At 50.4% G+C, this 24,727-nt stretch overlaps 1 protein-coding gene across 3 annotated transcripts in view; it reads left to right on the top strand.

The window, feature by feature from the left end:
• GDPD5 (glycerophosphodiester phosphodiesterase domain containing 5) overlaps positions 1-14,875 on the top strand; it is a 106,313-nt gene extending 91,438 nt beyond the window's left edge. For 2 of the 3 annotated variants that reach the window (XM_039556043.1, XM_039556049.1), the window contains exons 10-17: positions 2,103-2,253; positions 2,663-2,881; positions 3,580-3,737; positions 5,534-5,681; positions 6,645-6,727; positions 7,883-7,897; positions 11,205-11,317; positions 12,644-14,875. In XM_039556043.1, coding sequence (XP_039411977.1) covers positions 2,103-2,253; positions 2,663-2,881; positions 3,580-3,737; positions 5,534-5,681; positions 6,645-6,727; positions 7,883-7,897; positions 11,205-11,317; positions 12,644-12,759 — 1,003 coding nt within the window. In that variant the 3' untranslated portion in view covers positions 12,760-14,875. The remainder of the gene's footprint in view (positions 1-2,102; positions 2,254-2,662; positions 2,882-3,579; positions 3,738-5,533; positions 5,682-6,644; positions 6,728-7,882; positions 7,898-11,204; positions 11,318-12,643) is intronic. The other variant, XM_039556056.1, reaches the window with a different exon arrangement.
• The last annotated feature ends 9,852 nt before the right edge of the window (positions 14,876-24,727 follow it).

The raw sequence follows: 24,727 nt of genomic DNA on the forward strand, positions 1-24,727 counted from the left end.
TGAGAGAAAATGATTTAAAAACTGAAGGAATTTCTTTCCACTGGTGAGTGGAAGGTCACTGTGGAAGGATGAATTGGGATGTATGTTATACAGTTCTTGTTTTTTTCCAAAATTAGTTCATCAGCTGTCGTGAGGGGACAAGTACTTGACTGTCCAGCTCCCAGATGAGCACTTGGCTCATGTGGCTGAATCCATTAACACTGGCCAAGGAGAAAGGTGGGCTTTGGGAGGAGGAGGGCTGGAAAAGCTCCAAGATCCTTCCCCATTGCCACTCATCAGCCATCCCAGAGGAGCATTCCAGGCTTAAACAGTGCCCTTGATGGCCCAGTTTCCTGAGCCCTCTCCAAGAGACCCAAGTGCCTTCACAAAAAGAGGATTCCATTGACTTTCAGACTGAAAAGTGGGATATTGGTGCAGCTGGCAGCACCCTCAGGAAGGGTTTGCAGCACAACACCCCTTGCTGTCCTTATCCCTCAGGAAGATGCTCTTTGTGCCTGTGGCTGGATGGATCCATCCCTCCTGGAATACTTCCATGTTCTTCTAGGCATGTATCAGCATGGGTGGGCAGCTTGGACCTGCACTCAGAGCCATCACATCCTGCTCCATACCCATTCCATATCCCAAACCATTTACAAAGCCAGCTTTGCTCCAAGCAGCAGAAGCCTGGAATTGCTGCCTGTTCCTCTCTCTCTTCTACCCCTTGCCACATCCCTTCTTCTAAAGCTCTGGTTCCTGTCTCTGAATTACTGCTTCAAACCTGGGCCTGCCAAGACGCTGTGGTTAGCCCTGAGTGGTGCTGGGTGACTCTGTGAGGGGAGGATTGGAAAGGAGAGAGCAAATGTCAAGTTGAGCCCCATAGGATTTCTGCACTGTGTTTAAGGCTTAGCAGTGCTCTGCTCTTCTATGAGATGTTAAACTCGAGCTCCTGTCTCTTTTAAACACTCCACACTCTTCATTCTGCAGTTGCTTGGCATTTTTTTTTAATTTTATTTTTAACTGTATTTATTAAACCCCTTCCGACTGCAGCAGTGTGGGATTGCCGTGTCAGCGGGTTGCTTTGGGCTGGGGGGAAGGAGTTGGCACAGCACAGGCCCGAAATAGCAAATAAAGATGCCAGTGACCTTTGTGAGAAGGGACTTGTGAGGGCAGTGGTAAAGCTGAGGCAATGTTTGCTCCATCATCTACAACTGGGTTTCATTTTCCCTCTGGGAAACAGCTCTGGATTATCTCCTAATTCAAATGGGATTTGTCATTTCGCTCCATCCTCTTTTCAGACTTCTTCTGCGTCTCCTTGCTTTGGAAAATGTCATTGTTATCAGGCTGGCTGCCCTGGGTTTGTCTTGATTTCTGGGTGCAGACAACTGCCCCCTGCCCTTGATAAAAACTGTCACTGCCCTGCGTGGTTTTACCACTGATCTGGTCCCAGAAAATTGAGTGGAAGAAAGCTTAACAAGTTTTTTATGCTTTCCAGAACCATTATTCTGTAATATCTACGTGACTTAAAAACCCCAGGGCATGCATTTGGCTGTTCAGTTTCATCTGAGAGGTGATTTATTTTTTTTTTTAAGCATGAACTTAACTCATGTGGGCATGAAACCAATTTTCAGTTGGAGAAGGCAATTTCAGAGCATTTTTGGTAGTTTGGAACCCTTGCATCTCACTGAAAGCCTGATGTTCACATATAGTCTGAGAGGCTTTGAAAATCTCCCTCCTGATCTGCTCTGGACAGATTGAGGAGAGTTTGTGTGTGTGTGTGCATCCAGGGAAAACTCTGATGTTTTGGGGAGCTGCAGAAGCTTTGATGAGCCTTCAGGGTGGGTGTTCCTGTCAAAGCTACCTGAGCTGGAAATTTTTGAGGGGATAATGGAGAGGAGAGAGGGAGAGGTGGATGAGGCATGAATGGGGTTATGTCAGTGTAGCAATGACTGCCAACATCTCTTAGATGTTCTCCTCTGCGTGCACCTCAGGTGCTCTTGGGGATGGAGGGGGTTTGTTGGGCTGCTTGACACTTGGACAAGGATTTTGATGTGAAGCCCTAACAGAGGCTGGAGTGGGAAAGGGGCATTTCTCTCCTCCACCTGTAACAGGGCCTGTCTTTGCAGCTATGATGGGGTGCCCTTTCTGATGCATGACAAGACCCTCAGGAGAACAACAAACGTGGAGGAGGTGTTTCCAGAGCGGGCCTACGAGCACTCCTCCATGTTCAACTGGACTGACCTGGAAAAGCTTAATGCTGGGGAGTGGTTCCTGCAGGTGGGTGCCAAGGAGCCATGGGATCACAGCTCATTCCCAGGTCCTCTTTGAGGGGGAAAGGTGTAGATCCATCTCTTCAGTGATGTGGTGCAGCTAGACCAGGTGTCCATGGACCACATTTAGTTCTGTCTCTACTAAACTTAGGCTTGGTCTAAGTTCTGTGCCTTTTCTGCCGCTTGGAAAAAGGGGCCTTAGGCCTGGCTGACACCACAAAGAACTTTAAGACCCCCAGGAGGGTGAATGTGGTTATAAGGAAGACAGAAAAAGCAGTGTGTTATACACTGTTCCCCTTCTGTTGAATTTAATTTTGGGACAATCATCTCCACAAAGATAAAGTAAGAAATTCAGCCTTTACACTGGGGGAGTCTGGGCTTTGTGGCAGTAATCCTGGGATGTGCTCTGCTTTCAGAATGACCCTTTCTGGACAGCAGGGTCTCTCTCAAGGGCTGATTACTTGGAGGCTGCCAACCAGTCAGTCTGCAAGCTGGAAGATATGCTGGAGGTGATCAAGGACAACACATCCCTCATCCTGAACTTCCAGGACCTGCCAGCAGCTCATCCCTACTACAGCACTTACATCAACATCACCCTGGAAACCATCCTGGCATCGGGAATTCGGCAGCAGGCTGTGAGTTCTGTGGGGTTGGGGATGTTTCCAGAATCAGCCTCCTTATGGTTTCCATGAATCCTTGGGTGCCTCCAGTTGGGCATCAATCCCTGGGTGATTCACTCTAATTTGAAATGCCACCCTGTGCCAGGAAGTTGTGCTGGGCACTGTACCAGTGGTCCCAGAGGCTGGAGTGGACCACCTGGTACAGCTCAGGAGAGGTTCTCTCTGGGTATAAGGAAACTGGTGTTCCCTGTTTTTTTAAGCCCCCTCTAAGGCCACAACAGAGATGGAGCTGAAGAGCAAGAGAAAAATAGTTGAAACATAGATGTGGGGATGTGAAGTGGGATTTCTCCCTCAGGTTTTTGGTTCCCTATTGAAAATGCACATGGCTGTTTCTGTGCTACTCTGATGCTTTGGTAGATGAGTGTCACTGAGTTAAGACCAGGCTGGCTGGGGCTTGGAGCAGCCTGGTCTAGAGGAAGGTGTTGGAATGGCAGGGGGTTGGAACGAGATGACTTGGAAGGTCCCTTTCTACCCAAACCACTCTGCGATCCAATGATCCACTTCACCTCTGGCAGCTGGCCATGAGCTGTTGATTTGACATGCTTGGGAATCGCGGTATGAGCTCAGGGCTATTCCATGCCCCGCCCTGGAGTGTTCCCAGATCTGGGAGCCACGTTTGCCGTAACCGGTGCCCTGTCTCGCACCCCGCACAGGTGATGTGGCTGCCGGACGCGGAGCGGCAGCTGGTCCGACGGGTTGCTCCGGGTTTCCAGCAGACCTCTGGCCTCAAGCTGGATGCAGAGCGCCTGAGGGAGAAGGGCATCGTGAAGCTCAACCTGCGCTACACCAAGGTCACGAACGAGGATGTCAGGTACTGCCTCTGTGAGAGCCCACACCATCCTTTCCTGAGCGTCCCAGCCTGTCTGGCTGCACAGAGGGATCTTTTCAGATGGATTTGCTCTTGAAAGCTTGAGCTGTGCAAGCTTTTCACTACCCGTCATCCGGAATCCAGGCTGTTTCTGGGAGTGCACAGCTGCCTCTGACATGTCTACATGCTGTCTCAGGATATGCTGATCCTCTTTGAAATACAAATGTGTGAATTGGCTGATTCTTATTACGCTCACAGCTCTGGGAAAAAGTGAAGGCCTTTCACACTGAGTTCCCTCCGAGTGCTGCTTCATCCTCATTAGCAGCTGCTCTTTGGCTCCATTTGTCTGCTCCAGAGCTGCTAGCACAGAATTTTGATTAGCCCGAAGTCTGGATGTGCTTTCAGAAAGTTCTCTTTGCAGGAAGAGGAATTCCTGTCCTGTATCATCCATTTAGACTGATCAGCTCTTCTCTGTAATGACCTTGGCACAGCAAGGGGTTCCTGTCCTGCCTGAGCCTGTATTTGAACTCTGTGGTGTTTCAGCTCCCAACTTTGCCCCCCTTTCTCAGGGAGGGCAGATTGTTTCTAGTAGGGCTTTCCTGGTTTTTAAAATCTAAATTAAGCAGGTTTGCAGAAGAGAAATACCTCCAAAGGAGCTGTCTTGCTGCATGTTAGAGCTGGAAGTAGGGAAGAGCTGAGCCTGCAGCTGTCTGAGAGCATGGCCCTGTTCAGGGTGATCCAGCTGTGTCTTTCTGTGGCTGCCAGCAGTCAGTGCAGCTCCTTAAAACCAAGGTTCTGCTTTACCTGCAGGATAATTCCTGCTTATTTTTCCTCCTATTTTCTCTGTCCCATGGAGAGGGCTCTATGCTAACTTGCTCTTCTATCCCAGTTTATCAGCCTCAATCTCCCATCAATCCCACCTGAGCTGTAAGAGCTGTCACCTGAATGTTTCTTGAACCCTGTGGTGCCCAGTCAGATGTTGCTGCAGTCCTGGTTTAACACAGTTCTCTCAGTTCTCCCCAAATCCAGCACCTGGATGTAACATTGCTGCAACCACCCCTGCCCCTGAGAACCCCTTTGGAGCACCTTATTCCTGTTGTGAGCTTAGAGATGTCCATGTTTTGCACTGTGGCCTTCCACCTCAAAGTGTTTTGCCAGTGTTAAATTGCAGGGATTAACCTGTGCTGCCCGTGTGAGGGAGATTGTTGATGCTTCTGCTTCACAGATAAGGAAACAGCAATTTATGTGTATTATCTGGGTACCAGGTAATTGGTAATCTGGCTGCCAGTGCTTGGTTTGCTGCTGGCAGCTCCTGGACCCCAGCTGGCAGTTTTAGGCACTTGGAAAATGACCTCAGGAGGCTGGGAGCTGTAACTCTGCAATTGTCCCCAAAACAAAGGCATGGAAGTTGTAGGAATTGATGTTGGAGACAGGTCTGTCAGTGTTTAATTAAGCAAATTGCTCCTGAAGTGTTACAGGCGTCTGAGGCAGATGCTAATTTTGCATCAGCATGATGAAATGGTTGTTCCAGAAACACACCATGTCCATCATTCCTGGGGAGGCATCTGAGATGGGCTGTGGCCTGTGCCAGACAGCAGCCAAGAGGTGAGGAAAGCTGTCAGGATCAAACCATTGGCTTGCAGTGCCCTCGGCCCGCTCTTGAAGTGCCCACACCCTGTTCAAAACTCTATTTCACACGTTTCAAACCACATAAAGCTGTCTGTGGTCGATGGCAAGAGCAGCTCTTGGAGATGAGGTTTGGTGGGGTCCTGCATGTCACGCTGTGTGTCCCCTGGCAGGGACTATGCCATGGCCAACCTGAGTGTGAACCTGTACACGGTGAACGAGCCCTGGCTGTTCTCCATCCTGTGGTGTGCCGGCGTCCCCTCGGTCACCTCCGACAGCTCCCACGTCCTCCGCAAGGTGCCTTTCCCCATCTGGCTCATGGTAAGCACCACCCTGGGAGGGGCTGGGAGATCTGGGAGGAGGAAGTGCAGTGGGTGGGTGTAGAGGTGTTGGCCACTGCAGCCCTGTGCCCAGTGGGATTTTCCAGGGAGGTTTGGTTGGGCTTGAGGGTTTTCCCCCCTCTGTAGAGCTGAGCCCTGAGATGGTTATGAATTGATGCTCCTCTTGCACAGTCCTTTCAGTTTGGGTGGGATCCTTGGAGACTGCCTTGCATTCCCTGTTTAACCCACATGATTTTTCCAGTTTTCCTCTGAGGGAAAACACCTTTGCAGACCTGCTGAGCAGCTGTTACAGTTGCAGGAGAAGCAGGCACGCAGGTGAACCAGCAAACCAGGCCTCTGTGTCTTGGCCAAGTTGCAAAATTAGGTTTTTGCCTGTTCTTAATCCCAAATTAAAGACAAGTTTTACCTCTGGCTACCCCATTGCTGAGCAAGAACAAGTAGAGACCCCGTGATGATGGTTCACCTGGCCTCAGCTGGTGTGATGACCACTTAGACTGGCACCTGGAACCACACCTACCAGTGCCTGAAAGGACATAAACTGCATTTGCAGCATGGGGGCTGTGCCTAAAAGCTCCCATCTGCAGTTAAAATGGACCCTGCATGGATATATTTCCCTGTTTTCCTCCAGACCTGGACTGCCAAACAGCACCTTGCCCTCACCCTTAGGTACAGCTGAGAAAGGAAACTTTCAGCCCAGAGAGCTCTGAGAAAATGTCAGCATACAAAAGGAGGGAGAGTTTCAAATTCTTCCCGTTCGCAGTTTTCCCTGATAGTTTTGGATGACAGCCTGGCATTAGGAAGGTCATAAATGTTGTGATTTATACCTGACCCCTGCAGCTCTGTGCTTTTCTTGCTCCTTGGTGGTAACTCCAGCCACGTGTGGTCTCCCTGTGATTGCACAAACCCAAATGTTTAAGGTCTGCTTCTGTTTTCTGTCTTGCAGCCTCCAGACGAGTACCACCTAATCTGGATCACGTCTGATCTCATTTCATTTCTCGTAATTGTAGGAGTTTTTATATTCCAGAAGTAAGTTTGTTACAGCTCTGCTCTTGGGTATTTGTGACCTGTGTTTTTGTCCAGATTGTCTGGTGGAGATGGGAGAGAGGAGCACCCTGACCCTCAGTTCTTGGATTGCAATAGCAGGGGAAATATTTATTAAAAAATCCTTGCAAACAATAATTTCACTCCCAAGATGGGATGTAGAATTGGATGCACCTTTTCAGAACGAGAGATCACAGATTAGTAGTGTCAGATGCCTTGCTTTGCTCCTAAAATCTGTGGAAGCAAGCTGTAAATGCTTTAGGGAAATGGGTGTTGAGAAAGACATCACAGTGCTTTAAAGGGAGAAGAGGAGAGGGCTTTTGAGATTCCACCATTATAGTGTTCAAAAGGAACCCGTTACAGTTCTCTTAAATCAGTTCTTCCTGTTTGGATGAAGAACTAGAAATATTATGGAGTAATTGGAATAGTTTGGGTTGGAAGGGACCTTAAAGATCATTTAGTTCCAACCCCCCTGCCAGAGGCAGGGAATTATTATGGGAAATGTTACGATACTGCAACTCAAATCAGTTGCTTTGTTAGAAAGAAGGAGGAGAAGCTCTACTCCAGAAGCTGGACTTTCCTGCAGCAAAGGGCTTGCTCTTCCAAGAGCCTTTTGCAGGACAGACCCCTTTCCCTGATGTTCCAGTTTCTCCACCACATGAAAGAATTGGTAGCAGCATTGAGGATGTGTCAAAACCAAATCAGAGCAGGATTGCCCAATGACCACCTGCTGATGGGATTCAGCTCTGGGGAGCTGGGCTTGGCATTTAGCCTTCAGTGTCATGGTTGGTTTTTTTGGTGTGTTTTTGTTTGGTTTGGTTTTTTCCCCCAAGTCCTTTTTAGGGCAAACCAGAGCTGCAGGATGAGGGGGTGGGTGGGAGCAGAGACACTGCTTCGATGTGCTCGTCCTCTCCTCCGCATGGCTTTTCTCTTCTCCGCAGCTGAGGGCAGGGGCTGCTCCTGCTCTTCTGCTCCAGCCCCGGTGACAGGATTGTGGCAGCCTCTCCAGAGGGGAAATACCAACTGTGATGACTTCTGACTAACCTTTTTTTGCCTCTTTGCCTTGTTATTTTCTTACTGCTCTGACTGTTGTGCATGTTCCTCCTCTTTCTCTCTCTGCTGCATTCTGGCATCTCACAGCTATCACATGATCAGGTAATTCTGGTGCTTTCCTCCTCTTTCTCTTTTTCATTCAATCTTCCTTTCTCTCTTTCTTTCTCCCTCTCTGCTATGGCTTCACTGCAGATGGACAGGGTAGGATGCAGCTTTTCCTGATGCTTTCCAACATCTGGCTTCAGGAAGGGACCATGAGGGTTTGAACATTGCACAGTCCATAGCCATGAGCCACCATGGAGGTCTGATGCTGAAGCCAGTGGATGTTTTGAAGGCAATCTGACCTTCTGTTACAATGATCTAAGTCACTGCCTTTTAAAACAGCCCAGTTCTGAGGTCTTGGGGCATGTTGTAATTGGGAGATTCCCAGAGGATGTAATGCTTTCTCTGTGGAAATAATCCCATGCAAAATATCCCCTTCCTTCCTGTATTTACCAGAGGTGTTTGAGATCAGCCTCTTCTGAACAGGCCTATCCTAAAGAAAACCATGGAATCTAGTCAATTACATATGATAGTGCTTCTCTAATTAATTCTTTGAATTAATGGAGCTGATAACTGGAAAGGTTTGGCTCATCAATTGCTGCCCTCAGTGCTTGGGATCTTCCCAAGTTACACCACTGTGAAACTGGAAATACAGTGTGAAAATACAGAGCACTGTGGTAGGGGAGGGAATTGAGCCTGGGGCGCTGGATTTGAAGTGCCAGCAGTCTGATTCCCAGATTTCTCCTGGCCTTGGCTGTTGCCATCCCTTTGGAGGGAAGCGCTGTCGCTTGTCTGCAGTAAAGCCTTTGCTGCCGCCCTGCTCGGACCAAACTCTCCACGCGTTCCCTTCTCCATTGCTCCCGCTCTGTGCCATGGGCTTGTATTCCTGAGGAATTTGTTGCCCCCACCCACTGCCTCGGGGTCAGGGTTGGCCCTTGCAGGGGTCCATGAGGTGCTTTGGATTGCGGTGTTATGGCCTCGTGGCATCTCCCCGAAACAGGGCCTGGCTGTGGGGCTGGGCTGAGCCCTCCTGTGGGTGCAGGGAGGTCGGGTGGTTCCCCCTTCTCGCCTTCCTGTTGCTCGTGGATGAAGAGAAGGCCAGCATGGAGGAGCTGGGCAGGCTTTAGGCAGGAACAGGCACAGGAGGGGAACTCTTTGCAGCTGGCTTGGCTCTGTGCTCGCTCCATCTTATCACCTCAGTGCTGATCAACCCCACTTTTATCTCGACCCCTCTCCCAGCCCCTTTCCATGGCATTGAGCATCTCCCCTCCCACCCAGGGTCTGGCCGTGGCCCTAACCCGGTGTATGCTGTCTCTGTGTTGTTGTCCCAGTATTTTTTAGTCTGTTCCCACCCCGTGTCCGTCTGGTCTGCTCTGACGCCAGCCTCCCAGAACAGGACCTTCCTGCTGTCTCTCTGGCCTTTTTGCACGCTGCAGTCCCAAACCTGGTCCATCACAACAGAGTCCAAGGGGGTAGGAGAGGTGCTATTTTCTATTCAACCAGCTTTTTGGAGACCCCAAGGCTACTGAGCGCAGCACAGAGTGTTTCACGTGGTGTTGGTTGGAGTTGCATCGTGGTTAAATGTACTGGTGGCTCTTCTAAGAGGATATTTCAAAGCACCCCTGGAAGATGGGGTTACCCTCTCCTGGCTCAATCAGAGCAATGCAGCCCTGGGAGAGGAGCCATCATCTCCTTGTGCATGTTTTACCGCTCTGGGGCTGCCCACAGCCGCCACGGGAGATGGAGAGCACAGAGCACTGCTTGTTCCTCTTGGCAGGAGGAGAAAAGCCCTTGGTCCCTGCACATGTTTGAGGCTGGGTCTCTGTGCCTCAGAATGACCTGTGTCCTCCATGGAATGGCTGGGATCTGTGGGCAAGAGGTCGCCTTTGGCCACAGAGTGACTTGATGCTGAAAAGCCTGGTGTGGTGGGCAAAGAAAAGGCTCATTGTTGTACCAATGTGTTTTGGTCCTGATTTAGAGTTTAAGGAGGGTCTTATCCTGTGTGATCTTGCAATCACATTGGCCTTAGTGGGATCTGCCTGCAGGGGACACTAAAGCCAAAAATATGTTCCAGGTCAGAGTGGCTCAGTTTAGATGATGATGATGATAGACAAAAAAAAAAAATTAATTTTTGTTTTATACTTTAATGTCTTTGCCTCCTTGTGCTTCCTCTTCATTGCTTCTGTCCATGGGTCTGTGAGTTGTGTCGTGTTGCCATCCCACCCCTTCTTTTCTGTGTAGCCTTCATCTGTACCCTGGTCAAAGCCTGATGGTCACCCAGTGTCAACCACTGGGATTTGGGAAGGGGGTCCACAAAACTGACACCAGCTAGATTTACCTGGGGGAAAAAAATTGCAGAACCTCTTTTGTGGATATTGATTTGTCAGGCTCATGCTGTAGACCCAGGCTGAAGATTTGTGAGCTCCTCAAATCTGCTGGGTAGGGGGGTTAGAAATTGAAGAGAAGGTGATTGTTTTGATCACCTTCTCTTGTGTGGGTGAGCCACTAGATGGTGCCAGCAGATCAGAAACTTCATAAGCCACCCTAAATCCCTGCTGTTTCTTTATTAAATAGCTTTAGAGCATCCCTGGCTCTGGCAGGGAGAGTGGGATTTACTGATGGGTCAGTGGGGTGTGGACTATGAAAGCCTGGCCTAAACATAATCCCATTGTGGTGGGCTCTTGGGTACAGGGGCCTTGGCTGAGCCCACCAGGCCGTGTTTTCCCTATTCCAGCAGCCCATCTTCCCCTCCTAATGAGGGTCTGCCACAGGGCTGCTCTCAGTGCCCCCAAGTGCCACATCCGCATGGCTGTTAAATCCCTCCAAAGATTAGCACTCCACTATGGCTCTGGGCAGCTGTGCCGGGGTTGGACAGCCCCTTTTGGGGGAGGAATATTTCCTAATACCCAATCTAAACCTCTCCTGACACACTCTGAGACCATTTCCTTGCTGTGTCTCAGATTTGAGACTTTAAATTGTCTCTGAGCTCTCTTCTCTCACAAGCCTGACTGGCACTCAGTGAGGGAAAGGTGGTGGTTTCTTTACTTGCCTTGTTCTCTTGTTTCTTCCCTCTCAAAGTTAAAACACCTCTGTCTCCATTGTACAGCAGGAGAGGGCTGTGGAAAAGCTGCAGTTCTTGGGGAAATTAGTTCATGGATATGTGAATGCATGGGTCAAATTCCCAGGTGGAATTTGGGTGCTAAAGGTGGTTAAAGATTCCTGAGGTAACACTCTGATCTCTGAGCATCCTCCTGCCATGTGGGGTTGTGTAGGTGCAAGGGAGCAAAGGGACTTGGTGGCCTCTTGCACAGAGGATGCTCCTGTGTCTGGAGAGACCAGTCCCTGAAATCCTGCTCCTGTCTTGCAGGTGGCGCCTGGGAAGCATCAGGACCTACAACCCGGAGCAGATCATGCTCAGCGCTGCTGTCCGCCGCTCCAGCCAGGATGTCAAGATCATGAAGGAGAAGCTGATCTTCTCAGGTAGGAATGGGGCTGGTGGGTCCTTCCCTCAGCTGTCACCCTGTTGAGGGAGGAGCTGGTCTTGATTTGGGAGTCTTTTCCTGCTGTGGGTCAGGGGACTGGGCTGACCTTGCTGCATTGCACTTGAGGGATATGGGCAAGGCTCATGGGGGTTGGAATGAGGTGAGCCTTAAGGTCCTTTTCAACCCAAACCATTCTGTGATCCATCCCAAACTGGTTCATGTCTGAGCACTGATACGCTCAGAAGTCCTGCATTTAGCTTCCCAAGTTATCCCATCTTACACTGTCCCACATCTTCTCCACTCTTCATTGTCAAAAGCCATAAAACCCACTAATAATGGCACATGTGGCCACAGATACGGTGATGAGTTTGGGGTAGACCTGAAATTCAGTGGCATTAGAGATTGAGGGGTTCCTGATATCCTTGTGCTCCTTCCGGAGTTTATTTCTGTTGGAACACATTTGTAACGTGTCCATCACATGCCACCTCTAAGACAGATATCAAAAATGTGAGCAAAGATGGAAATGTTTAGCTTTAAAAGGTTAAATGTGGTGCATGAAGCTGAAAAACTCACCTTTGAAGGAATGTGAATATAATCCCTCCACCCCCTGAGCTTTGTTATGGGTTTTCTTTTTTTTTGTATTTAGGGTCGGGAGATGCCCAGCAGGGATCAGGGTTTAGTGCACTGGGCACAGACACAGCAAAAAGGCAACTTTGCTTATTGTGTGAAATGCCAGCCAGAGGTGGTGAAAATCGGGTGTAAATCCAGGGAACCCAGACAAGGAAAGCTTGGGCACAGCAGAATTAAGCTTATCTAACGTGTCCCAGACATAAAACATCCCAGACATAAAATATCCTTAAGGTGGGGGATGGGGATTGAAGTTCTGTGCCTCTGGAACAATTGTTCTTGCCTAGGGTGGATGTTTGCCATTAAAACATCAGTGGGTGTAGGTTTTTCCCAGTGAAACCAGGGACTAAAGGAGTCAGTCCTTTTCCAGGATGGCCATTTGGGCAGGGATTTGGCTCAGTACTTGGTACCACTCTCCCACAGGTGCCTTGCTCAGCCTGTGACAGTGACATCAGGTGTAGGGGGGGATCCAGCTGTGCCTCTGGTGGTGGCACCACGGTGAAGGGCTGAAATGTGGAGCTCCAAACTGGAGGCAGATCCTGTTCAGAAGTGGTTGGAAATGAGTGCAGTGTTCCTAAGTCCCTGTAGGATCTGATGGACCCCATGGGCTGGGATTGCAGGGCTGCTCAGCACCTCAGTTTCTCCATCCAGGGTGGATGCTCCTGCGGTGACATCCCTGCTTTTCTGCCCTTCCCAGAGATCAGCAACGGTGTGGAGACCACGGACGAGCTGTCCTTCTGCTCCGAGAACGGCTACGCCAACGAGATGGTGACACCCACGGACCACCGGGACACCAAACTCCGGCTCAACTGAGGACTCTGCTCCGGCCCTGCGCACGCTCTGGCAGCGAGAGCCGCGCTCTCCTGCTTCCTGCGGGATGGGAACCTCCGAGGAACTGCTGGTCGGGCAGAAACCCCCTCCCGCTCCCCACCACTGGCTGCTCCACCTCCCTGGTTGTGAGGCTGGGGGGCTTATTTTTGTAAATATGTAGAAAAAACGAATTTTTTGTCTTTTTTTTTTTTGAGCGTAATTCTTTCCAGGGCATGAGTGGAAATACTGTGTTCATTAAATCCTCAACCTTATGGCTGAAGTTCTTTGGATCTTGATGTGAGAGCCTGAGTCCCCTGGGGGGGTTTTGGGAGCAACACGGTGGACGCGTGTCCCCTTTCTCCCCCGTTCCCTAATCCAGTCCTTCCCCGGTGCAGCGACTGTGTAGCTGAATGTTGTGATGTTCTTGTGAAGTGTTCCTTTTGTTATGGTTTATTTTCTTTTGGTTTTCCCTCATTCCCCTTTTCCTGGGCAATGGAAGTGTAGCTCTGATGCACCAGGAGGCTGTTGGGAGAAGAGAGGCTTGCCGAGGAGAGGAATTCACGCTGCTCCTCCCTGCTGAAGTTCAGAGCCGGGGAAGGGCCTGCACTGGCTCAGGCGCTCGGGCACCTGCTCCTTGTCCCATCCTCTTTCCCCAAAGCCTGGATGCTCGATGGGGAATGGCCTTCTTGGAATGTCCTGCCAGAGTTGTGAAGGCAAATCCTGAGCATTTCCTGTAGATTGGGCTCTGCTGGCAGCAGGTTTGGATTTTTTTTTTCTCCTTTTTTTCCTCTCTTCTCCCCAAGCTGGGCTCTGCTGGGAGCCCAGATGGCTTGTGACAGACAGGCAGTGCCATGGGCACCATCACTCCTGGCATCTGGCTGAAGTGCCTGCCACTCCAAGTGGCATTTGCAGTCACTCCTTGTTTCCCTTCTGGAAGAGGAGGTGGTGGTGCAGGGGGAGATTCCCCTCTCTCTGGGCCAAGGAGATGCCCGTGGGTGAAGAAATTGTAAATAGTTTGGAAGGCAAAACAACCCCGGGATATGATGTATTCCTGCAAGGAGACCTTTGCTCCTTGCTGTAAAAGCAGGATCTTTACAGCTGCAGGTTCATGTCCTCCAAAGGAGCGATGGTCTTGCAGCCAGTGCTGACGGGCTCTGAAGGCAGGAGCTCCCATCAGCAAGTTTCCAATGCAAAAGGCTTTAAACCAAAATCTTAGAGCAGAGGTTAAAAGTAAAAAAAAAGATAAATTGAAAAAGGAGAGGAGAAGGCAGTCTGGGGGATGCCGATACACATCACATTCCACACCTAAAGGCAGGAGAGAAACAGCCCTGAGCAGTTTGTTCTTGCTTTGGAACTGCTCTGGCCTTTTCAGCTGAGATCCGGTGGCATTTTGAAGCCCTGGAGTTTAGGGCTTGGTGTGTAAGAGTTGGGGACAAAAGTGGCCGACTTATCTCTGTGAAAAACCCCATTGATAATGAAAGTGTGCATTTTGGTGCTCCACCACCTAAAAAAGCACCACGTAAAATCCAGACTTTATTCCTTTGCATCTTCCCTGGGTTTTTAGGAATGTATGTGGAACAAGGCCCTGGTCCATGCTCCCTCTTACCTTGCCCAAATACTCTCCTTCTCCATGGTACTCCCCAGTCTGTGAAATACAGTGTGTCTTGTTCTGCAGAACTGCAAGATTTTGGTGGATTTGAAGGTGTTTTGAGAACTGAGTTGCTTCTCCCTTTGATGTGGTGCTGTATTGAAACATTCCTGGTGGATTGTCATTGCCAAGTGAGAGATGTTGTTAAACCTCGGCATCTGTTGGTGATCACCTGCATGTTCTGTTTTTATCCTTGGAGATGACTTTATTGAGAGGTTAAGTGCTTAAAAGCTTGGAAGTGTTGAAAGCAAACCAACAAAGAATTGTTTTCACAATTAACTTTTTTTCTTTTTTTTATGACAAGACCCAAATTTCACGCATAATGCACTGACTGTTACTGTCCTGAATATTTGCTACCTTTTTTTTTCTTTTGGAAAAAAAAGAGGATGATACTTTTCTGATGAGAATAGAGCTAGACCAAAATAAACTCTGCAATGCTCTGTGAAATAAACTGTCAGTATTCCCCTGCCAGTCTATCGTTGTTTTGTGTTATGGCACTACACAGGGGCTCCACCGCCCGATCCAGGGAGTTCTCCCATTATTTTTGTTGTTCTCAGCACCTGGCAGCTCATTTTAACCCCACAGGTTGAAAATCCCCTGGGAGCAGCTGGAATCAGAGCAAATCACACAAAAGCCAGGCTGGGAGAGAATGAGATGTTCCAGGTATTTCCTTTTCCCAGTGCGCTTTTAATTTAACGCAGAACCCCTCTCTTCCCCTCAGAGCCTCTATCTTCTAATTTGGAGTTTTTCTCAGAAAAGAATTCCCTGCCTAGGCTGGGAAAAAAGCGCCTCCAAATTATTTAGGGTGCTTTGGGATGGTGTCACATGGGTTCAGCTGGTCACTTGGAGCCCTTGGCAAGAAACCCGTCATCTCCTGTGCGCACGGAGAAGCTCAGCGTGACCGTAAGTGAATAAATAATAGCAACAAACCAATTAACCCCTGGAAGGCGCTGCCGTTCCGCCGCTGCCCACCGGAGGGCCCTGCTCGGCCCCGCCGCTCCGTGTCCGCCAGACGGCGCCCGCGGGGCTCCGTGGGGGGGTCCCGGGGCCCCGATCCCGCCTCGGTGCCGCGGGCCCGGGACCCGCGCTGCGCCCGGCGGACACCGGCAGGAGCGGGCCCGAGCCCCCGGAGCGATGCTCCCGCCGCATCCCGGCATGAGCGGCCGCTGCGGGAATGGAGGGGGTTTCAGTTCCGAACCTTCCCATTCCGGCAGCTCTTCCCACCTTTAGAAAAGGTACTAAAAGCCAGATCCGCTGCTGGTCTGCAGCGTCCCCTTGTAACCACAGCGAACACGCCGCTGCGCTGCCTACTGCCCTTCTCGGCGACGCGGACCGTAACATTCCCGGAATCGCGGAGTGCGAAGCTAAACCAAATTGCTCCCGGCTGAAAACTCGACAAGGAAAATGGGCCAGCACGGAAAGCTTCGCTGACCTTCCCCCTTAGGAGTGATCACTTGAAAAGTTTCCAGCTACATCTTGCAGAGAGATAAACGAGGACAAAACGTTTGCTCAGACCTTGCGCCTGATATTTGGAAACCTGTATTCACTCCACAACCAAATGACGATTTTCTTTCCTTTGCAGCCTGCAAACTGCACACAGCCCGTGGTGCTCTGCACGGCCTTTTGAGCTGTGCACCAACACTTAGATTCTCGCAGAGCCTGACGCACTTCTCGCACACAAGGATGTGCCGGGACACACACAGATGCTCCATTTCCCTCCGCCTCGCAGCCTTCCATGAGCACACCACACCCTGGGGCTGTGCGCCTTCCTTCTCAGCTGGGTGCACCTCGCATTTTTTCACTGTCAGATCCCAGTGTCCAACCTTAAAACGTCCAGCAGGTGCTCCCATCAAAAAAACGGTGCTGTAACAGAACAGTTACTTGAAAAGATAAGGAAATCCAATCCTCTGCCCCCTCTAACCCTCACGAAACACGAGAAAATGAGCAGCTGGTAATGAAGAGATTTTTAAATGGCCCTTCCTTGCCCGTCTCCTGTGTAAAAGGCAGAGGCAGATCTGTTGTTAAAGGTATAATAAAAAAGAGAGTGTGGTGATAAAAGTCGCAGTAGCTGAGTGTGGGAAGATTCCCCCAGTGTGGTACAGACACATTGGAGCTGTGGGCTCAGCTCTCTGCACTGCCCCAGGGAGCTCAGGACCGGATTTCCAGGCAGCGCAGGGAAAGAATTATTGGCATCGCTTCTGTAGGTGGCCCAGAACGATGCTGCTGTGCTGGGGCGCAGGAGCAGGGGAAGGCCAGGAACATCAGTGTGGAGACTTAGGATTGGGGTGAGAGGGTGGGCATGGGGAAAATGTGGTTGGGGAGTGGAGAGGAATGAAAAGGAAGCCCCACAGAGCAGTTGTATTCAGTTGTGGGAGAGTTAGGGCTGTTTTATTTAGGCTGAATAGCTTGAACCTGCCAGACATCCTCCTGCTAGCAATACCTGCAGTTACACCTGGACTCTGGAACAGATCTTTTTGGGGAGGCACAGCACATCGATTGAACTTCCTCTTGGATTCCTGCTCTCCAGTCCTGAAGGCAAGGAAATCAGGAAGAGGTGAGGAAGGGCTGTCCCCATGTTTAATGATGTTTCTTTTCAGGAGGGAAAGGGCTTTTCTCTGCCTCGTAAGGAACTGGCATCGTTTGGAGGTAACAACAGTCCCCCCAAGCTGAGGGCTGCATCGCTCACCTCTGGTGTCTGGTTTTGAGGGAGCATTTTCTTCCTCGGACTCCTCCATCGCTGTCCAAGCAGCCAGAGCCAGCCTCACCTGCAGGTTATTGACTGAACATCCTTGGGACATCGTGCATGTTTCTGAAAAGCGCAGGTGCAAAGGGACAGTGTCACTTTGCCACTTTGCTGATCTAATGAAATTCAGCTGAGTTTGGGCCTGGAGGGACTGTTAGCACAGCGCCCAGAAATGCTGAGAGATGCAGGTACACACGCCTGTGCTCAAGCACAGGGTGATAAAACCCACCACGGCCATCTTTGCTGGTGGCTCTCTTGTTTTGGTGACAGCAGAAGAGCCCTTCCAGAAGCAGCAATGGATTTAAGGGAATGAGGAGGTTTTGCACCAGTTCCTGTGAAAACTGCTGTCAGACCATCGAGACAGGAGCTGGGAAACACCACAGAAGGCAGAAGGCTCAGTGCATCCCCGACAGCCTCGATTTGAACAGGAGTAAACCAAAATCAAAGGACACTGGTAGCTCAGTTTGCCCGCCCGTGGCTGGGGAAAGCTCTTCCCACTCAGACTTCACAGGGAGCACAAATAAATCTACCCTGCTGAAGTGAGGTGGTGTTCACCCTGCCTGGGACTGGGGTGTGCAGGTCCCTCCAGTGCAGAGGGCAAACAGCTTCATTTTCTCCTTGAAAGACAAAACACCAGAAGATCTTTAGGTTGTGTGAGTTACATTCCAACAAATACACCTTTTCTCCAGCATGGTGGGGGATTTTGTCTGGCTTGGGGCTTAGGGAAATTCCTGATTTCACTGTGACCCGTTTGTGCATCCCAGTCCTGGGGTTAAGTTCCCCATTTTGCAGAGGAAAGCCGGTGGACACAGAGGCACTGGCTGCAGCTCAGCCCACGGGGACCCGCCGCGCCCTCAGGCAAAGCGGGGCCTGGATTGTGTTTGTGTCCTGCAATTCCCTGGGAAAGGGGCTGGGTGTGCCCAGCAGCTCTGCGCCCTTTGGAATTCCCTGTCTGCTCTGGCAGAGGCGGTTCCACGTCGGTGCTCCTGGTGGCACCCTGGCTCTGTGAGCTGCGGATGCGCAGGAACAGGGGAGGAGAATCCCAGGCTGCGATCTGCTGGCAGCTCCTGTGCCACCTCTGGAGTCCTGAGCTGACACAACGCGGGAGGTCTGAGCGTGCCGGAAACGAGAGAGCTTTTAAATAATTGTAGGTAATGGTTTTAATTACCCTTTAAAATCCTTGTTTTAATTAATCATAACCAGCACATATATAAATTATAAACAGGGTGTTATTCTTAGATTAATCTCAGCAAAGTTGTCATAAGCTACTTTTGTGGGAACACAGCTGGGGAAAATGACTGAAACTTTGACTTTTGATAAACTAACTCTGATGTGCTCTGATGAACAAAGCCTGGGAGAGGAAGATGGATTGGTGAGGTTGGACATCTGGAACGCAGAATTTATGGACCACAAGGACATTTTGCAGAAAGCAGAAGATAAAGGAGAGGCTAAAAAAGACTCAGTAGATGTCTTGGAAAGTGGAGGAAAAAGATACTAAAAATACAGACTAATTAGCATGAGAAGTGAGAAATAATAACCAATAGAGGATAGAATATTGAAAGAGAATTATGTAATCTAGAACCAATGAGCAAGAATTTCTTCTTTTTTGCTAAAAATCCATAAATAAGTGAAAAAGTTCTGTATCAGTGTCCATGTGGAGGCTGGAATTTTGTCAGCCACACACAAAAACACTGGCCGGGAATAAAGTCATCCCTGACTCGCTGGCAGTGAAAAGGGGGTGTTAGAAGAGGATTTGGTACCACGGGAGTGTTGACACAACCACTCAAAACCTGCCTTAGCAAATATATTTAGAGGGGCAGCAGCTCCCCACTAAATGGGAGAGCCTGGGCTGTGGAGCTAAAGCTGCCACCAGTCCAGAGAATGGCAGAACCCATCCACCAGGAGCTGAGCTTTGGAGATGCTGAGCAGGCTCAGCCCCAGCCCAGCCCCGAGCAGGAGATAAACCCAGGAATTGTCCTGCAGGGATCCCCAAGGAAGGCACAGGAGACGCTCAGGGCTGCGTTCACAGCCCCTCCGGCTCCTTGTGTGGCCACAGCAGAGCTCAGGCCAACCCAGACACGTCCGTTTTCCAGCCGAAGAGGAAAAAAATGATTTAAAAAGGTTTCTTCCTAAAAAAAAAAAGAAACAGTTGGATGTTTCTTAATCACTGCAGGCATGAATGGAAGAAAAATTGCTCATCAGGAGTCTATTGATGGGCACACAATTCACAATCATTCCATCTGCATTGCCTGGAGCTGCGCTGCTGCCTTCGGTGCAGCAGGGAAACCTGGCTGCCGGGAGGCTGGGAAAGAAGCCTGGAGGAGATAGGATGAGGGAGAACTTGGGCATTTTCCTTGGATGTTTACTGTAAGCACCTTTTTAATTCCTTCTTTTGGTTTTTTTTTCCTTTTGAAATGAACCTCTTGGTTCTGCTATCAGATTTCTGCACTTCACAACCTTCTCTCCCTCAAGAGAGGTGCTTATTCTCACTGTGAGGAAAAGAGGTGCTGCTTTGGCCGTTCCCAGCTGGACACTGAAGGGAAGGAAACCTGGCACAGGGTGTCACTGGCAGACCAGAGGCTTAGCTCAGATATGACAAATCTCAGATCTGATCAATCTCAGCCAGAATCCTCCCGTGACAAACTTTGCATTGAGCAGAAAGACAACTCTGACCCCCTTGTGCAGGGAGTGCTGCTGGCACAAAGGGGCAGCTTTAGGGGAGCTGTTCCTCAGAGGATGCACGGAGCAGCCCCTGATTTTACTTGGCCAACTGGGGGCTGGAGGTGCTGCACAAACCCTGTCCCAGGGCCAGGAGGAGCTGAGGGAAAGCAGTGCCTCACCTCAGCCTCCAGGAAAGCAGGACTGGCTGATTCCCTGCTTTGAAATGATTTGCAATGATTCCAGCCTCTCACATCGGATCAGCAGCTGCACGAGCTCCAGGCACAGATTTCCCTTCATTTCCCAGCACTAAGTGGCTCTTCCCGAGCCATGGGGGCCTCAATGCAAAACAGAGCAGGGAGAGGATGCTGCTGTCCAAGGCAGCAGAGAGAGGATAGTTGGTGCTCTGGGAAAGCAGGAGGACAGACAGCACTGCCATCAGACAGCTGCATTGCCAAGGGTTCCCTGAGGAGCCCAGCCAGGAGGAGCCAGGACAGACAAACAGAGCAGGCGCCTCTTTTGAGACACTTTGCGAGTCTCATCTTCTGGGAGGGGATGGCTTCCAGAGAGAATTCCTATGGCAGCATCCTTTACACCCGTGGCTGCAGCCATTCACCTGCTCCTGAGGCTTTCCCATTTATTTTTCATCCAAAGGCAGCTGTGACCCCGTGTGCCAAGATGTTCCACCTTTCCCAGAAGCAGCCCCAGAAGGGTGAGGATGTGATGCTACAGCTCAGCCCCAGGGTGCCTGAGGGGTTTGGTGTCCCTGCTGCTCTCCAGGAGGGCCCCACTCCAGCAGATCAAAGAGACCCGAGGCCAGCAGTGACAGTTTTCATCACGCTTTTAAAAGAAGGATCATGTTATCACCTGAACTCAGGTGTTCAGCATCTCCTTTGTTCCAGGGCACACTGAGAGATCCGAGGGCCATTCCTGCCTCCTTTCTTGGGTTCTAACTGCAGTGCTGATCGATCTGGGGAGCTCTGGGCTAATTAAGCCCTCAGCCTGCACTGCTTGGAAGCCAACATCCTGAGTGGGTTTGTTTGGGTGCTTTGCAGGAGGAGAATTAAGAAACGGCCAGGCAGAATTCATTAGAGCACATTTTGTTTCTCTCCCAGCTCTGCCTGACCCCGGTGCCTTCATTTGCTGCCTGGGTTTAGAAAAGCTGAGGCAGCCTGGTGTGAGGGTGGCTGAGTGGGAGGAGGTCTCTGGGAAACGATGAAACCAGGAAAGCTGAGGCCAAATTCCTGGAAATACAAGCCCAAGGATTCATCAGTCACGGTAAATATTTTGCAGAGCTTTTGCAGATGAATCAGTGCAACACTGGCTGTCTTTGCTCAAATAGAAACGTGGTTTGGGTTGGAGGGGACCTGGAAGCTCATCCCATTCCTGCCCCTGCCATGGGCAGGGACACCTTCCACTGTCCCAGGCTGCTCCAACCTGGCCTTGGGCACTGCCAGGGATCCAGGGGCAGCCACAGCTGCTCTGGGCACCCTGTGCCAGGGCCTGTCCACCCTCCCAGGGAGCAATTCCTTCCCCAAATCCCATCTAAACCCACTCTCTTTCATTTTGCAGCCATTCCCTGTGTCCTGCTACTCCAAGCCCCTGTAAACAATCTCTCTCCATTTGACTTGTAGGTCCTGGAAGGCTGCAAGTATGAAATCCTGATTATCTTTATGAGGAATTCGTGACTGAACGCACCTTCGGTGGTATTTTGGGATAATGAGAATTAATATTCATCAACAGTCGTAAATGAGAATTTGTAACAACAACCAAAGGAAAGCTTGTTTGAGATCTGTAATGATAATGTTCTTTCACAGCTGCTTTTGTGAGGGGGGAATAATTTAGCAGCACTAGAGCTGATGTTGACTCTCGGGTTTGTGGTGAAATTATGAAGTGAATGTTCCCTCCAGAGGACTCCAGAGCTGTTGGTGGGAGCTGGAGGCACGCTCTGGAGAGAGCCTGGAGTCTGCTGTGCTGCAGGATTGTAAATGGCTGTAATTTCACTGCACTGCCTCCATCGTGCCTGCATCCTATGGGAAACAGCATTAAGCAAAAAATAAATGATGTGATCTTTCTTTAAGCTTTAGGAAAATGAATTCATGCTAAAATGGCCTTATCTTTTCTTTTTTCCCCCTCCGTGTAACGTGGGATCCTATGTGATGATTTCTCCACAGAAACACTTTGGTTTTCCCTACTCCTAATGGGAAATTTCTGCAGACAGAAAATCCTTAAATGCGAGGAGGCCGGAGGCTGGTACCAGCTAAACAGAGGAAGATTAAGATCAAGTACAAAACCACGGTGTAACAAGGTAAGAGGCAACACAGCTTCAGAACAAAATACTGAGATACAGATTGTTTGGCACACTGCAGGGGAGGGAAGAGAAGGGGTTGGAAGTGAAGGGCTCTGCTTTTCCTCCCCATGCTCCTCATCCCCTCCACCCCTCTCCAGCACATCCCTGTGTTTGTTCTCCTTGGAGCTGCACAAAAAACTCTGTCACTGAGCGAGGACGACGCTGCAGAAGCCACCAAGGGAAGGAACTTGACCTGGCCTGGTTTTTCACAAGAGCAATTCCCTGTCCCTGCTTCCCTACAGAGGGGAAACTGGGGGTTAATGACACCTGTGTCATAGATTTATTGATATCAGTATTTTATAGAAAACAGGAATATAAAAATTATTTTATTATACAAATGTGGAAATGCAAAAAACAAGGTAGATGAGAGTTTGCCATGGATGTGAGCTGTTTCCCAGCCATTACCCATTTAATCTTTAATTTCATGATAGAAGCCAACACTCCTGATTTGTCTAAGGCATTTGACCAAAAGGTAAATTTGGTTTTGTTTAAATCTGCTGAGGAGAGTGATTTTAGGGGCAGGAGTTTTTCAAGTCATTGGAGTGGAATTGGTCAGCGTTGCCAGGAGGAGGAATGCTCTCACTGCTGCTGGCAGCGAACTGCTGCAGTGCTTGAGGAGCAGCACGTCAGGGCAGAGGAGCTGTGGGACAATTCCCTTGTGTTTCCTGTGAGACAGCGCTCCCAGGGACAGGGTGGCCTTGTTGGGGTGGCTGTGCAGGGCCCTGAGCCGGACTCGGTGATCCCTGTGGGGCCTTCCAGCCCAGGACATTGCGTGTTTCCCTGGGCTCAGGGGATGCCAGGAACAGCTGTGGCTGTGTGAGCCCTCCCAGGAGCAGTCAGAGGCTGCCTTGGATCCCTGCTGCAGGTGTGCTCCTCATCTGGGGGCTGAGGGAGGGCTCTCGTGTCTCAGATAAAAGCAGAGCTCCCCCTGTCAGGGCTGAGCTCTCGGAATGGTCCCACATGTGAACCTGCACTGCCCTGGAGCTGCTGTGCCCTCCCACTGGAGGGGTTCCACACCTGGGGGCAGAGCAGGGAAGGAGGCAGGGAGAAGCTTTCTCAGCAGAGGGCTTGGACAGGTAACAGAGGCTTCTCTGGGCAAGCTGTGCCACTCCACCCTCCCAGGGAAGGATTCCTTCCTTAGCATCCATTCTAAGTCTACCTTTATTCAGTGGGAAGCCATTCCCTGTGTCCTGTCCCTCCATGCCTTGTCCCCAGTCCCTCTCCAGCTCTCCTGGAGCCCCTTTAGGCCCTGCAAGGGGCTCTGAGCTCTCCCTGGAGCTTCTCCTCTCCAGGTGAACATTCCCAGCTCTCCCAGGCTGGCTCCAGAGCAGAGGGGGTCCAGCCCTGGAACAGCTCTGGGGCCTCCTCTGGACTCTCTCCAGCAGCTCCAGGTCCTTGTGCTGCTGGCCCCAGGGCTGGGGCAGCTCTGCAGGTGGGGTCTCACCTGAGCACAGGGGCTCTCCCTCCGTTCTCTGCCCAGTCAGCATTTCCTCTGCTGAAATCCCAGTACAGGCTCTTGGCAAGCAGGTAAATAGGAAGTTTTGCTCTAATTCCCACCTGTGAAATCCTGCTGCAGCCACCGAGGCACTGGGGCTGTAACAGAAGGGCAGCCTTGCCAGTGGTTCTTATCTTCAATGAACTGTCCGTGTCACACTTGTGGAAGTGCTGGGAGGGCCCTTCAGGATGGGCAGCCCTTCACAGCAAGAATGTCAGGAAGGCTGAATGCCAAACCCTGGGGAGCTGTTAGAAAAGGAAATGAGATGTAACATGGTGTTGTGACCTCCAGTAGGTTGGGGCAGAAGGGCCACAAATGATTGGTTTTGTCCACAGATGTGAAACTTTTAATCAGATCAGCTCAGGCAGTGTCTGTATCCATCTGAGGCTGCAGCTCTGAGGCTTCAGGGAGTTGCAGCCTCTGAAGCTCTTTAGCCACTGTGCCTACAGAAATCCTACTTTGGAACAGGGTCCCTGTTCCAAGCCTGGAAAATGTCCTGCGTTAGCACCTCACAAAACACACAGAAGGTAAAACCAGGGAAATTGAATTTCCTGCACCACGTGTTGATCCAAGGGGGGCATCATCACTTTGTCACCTGTTTGATAGGTGGGATTTAAGTGGGGTTGTGGATTCCCAGGGGAGCTGTGAGAAAGGGGGCTGTGACAGGGTTATCTCCTCCCCAAAGAGAGCAGCAGGGGAAGGAGAGCCATGAGGAGGGTGAGGAACAATCCCTTCTTGCTCCCACAGGAGGGGATTAACCGGAATACAAAGTGCCAAAGGGGCAGGGAACAGAATGTCCTGACCATGGGGACCTGTTTGGAGCCAACACACACCAAAGCAGCCCTGAAATGTTGTGTATTCTCTGCCCAGGCAGAGCTGGAGTTGCTCTAGGCCCATATTTTTAGGACATTTTAGGTCCAAATATAGAGAATAAAAGTGCTGCAGCTCTCACCTGCTCTGGGGAGCAGGAAGGGGAGGAGGGCAGAGCTGGGAGCACAGAGCAGGAAAACACGTAGGTTGTACAGAGAAGTTGGACCACTGACTTCAGGGGTATTAATTCCTTAATGTAGTGGGACA

The sequence above is a fragment of the Corvus cornix genome, chromosome 1 (genome assembly GCF_000738735.6).
Source record: "Corvus cornix cornix isolate S_Up_H32 chromosome 1, ASM73873v5, whole genome shotgun sequence".
In the NCBI taxonomy this organism is placed as follows: domain Eukaryota; kingdom Metazoa; phylum Chordata; class Aves; order Passeriformes; family Corvidae; genus Corvus; species Corvus cornix.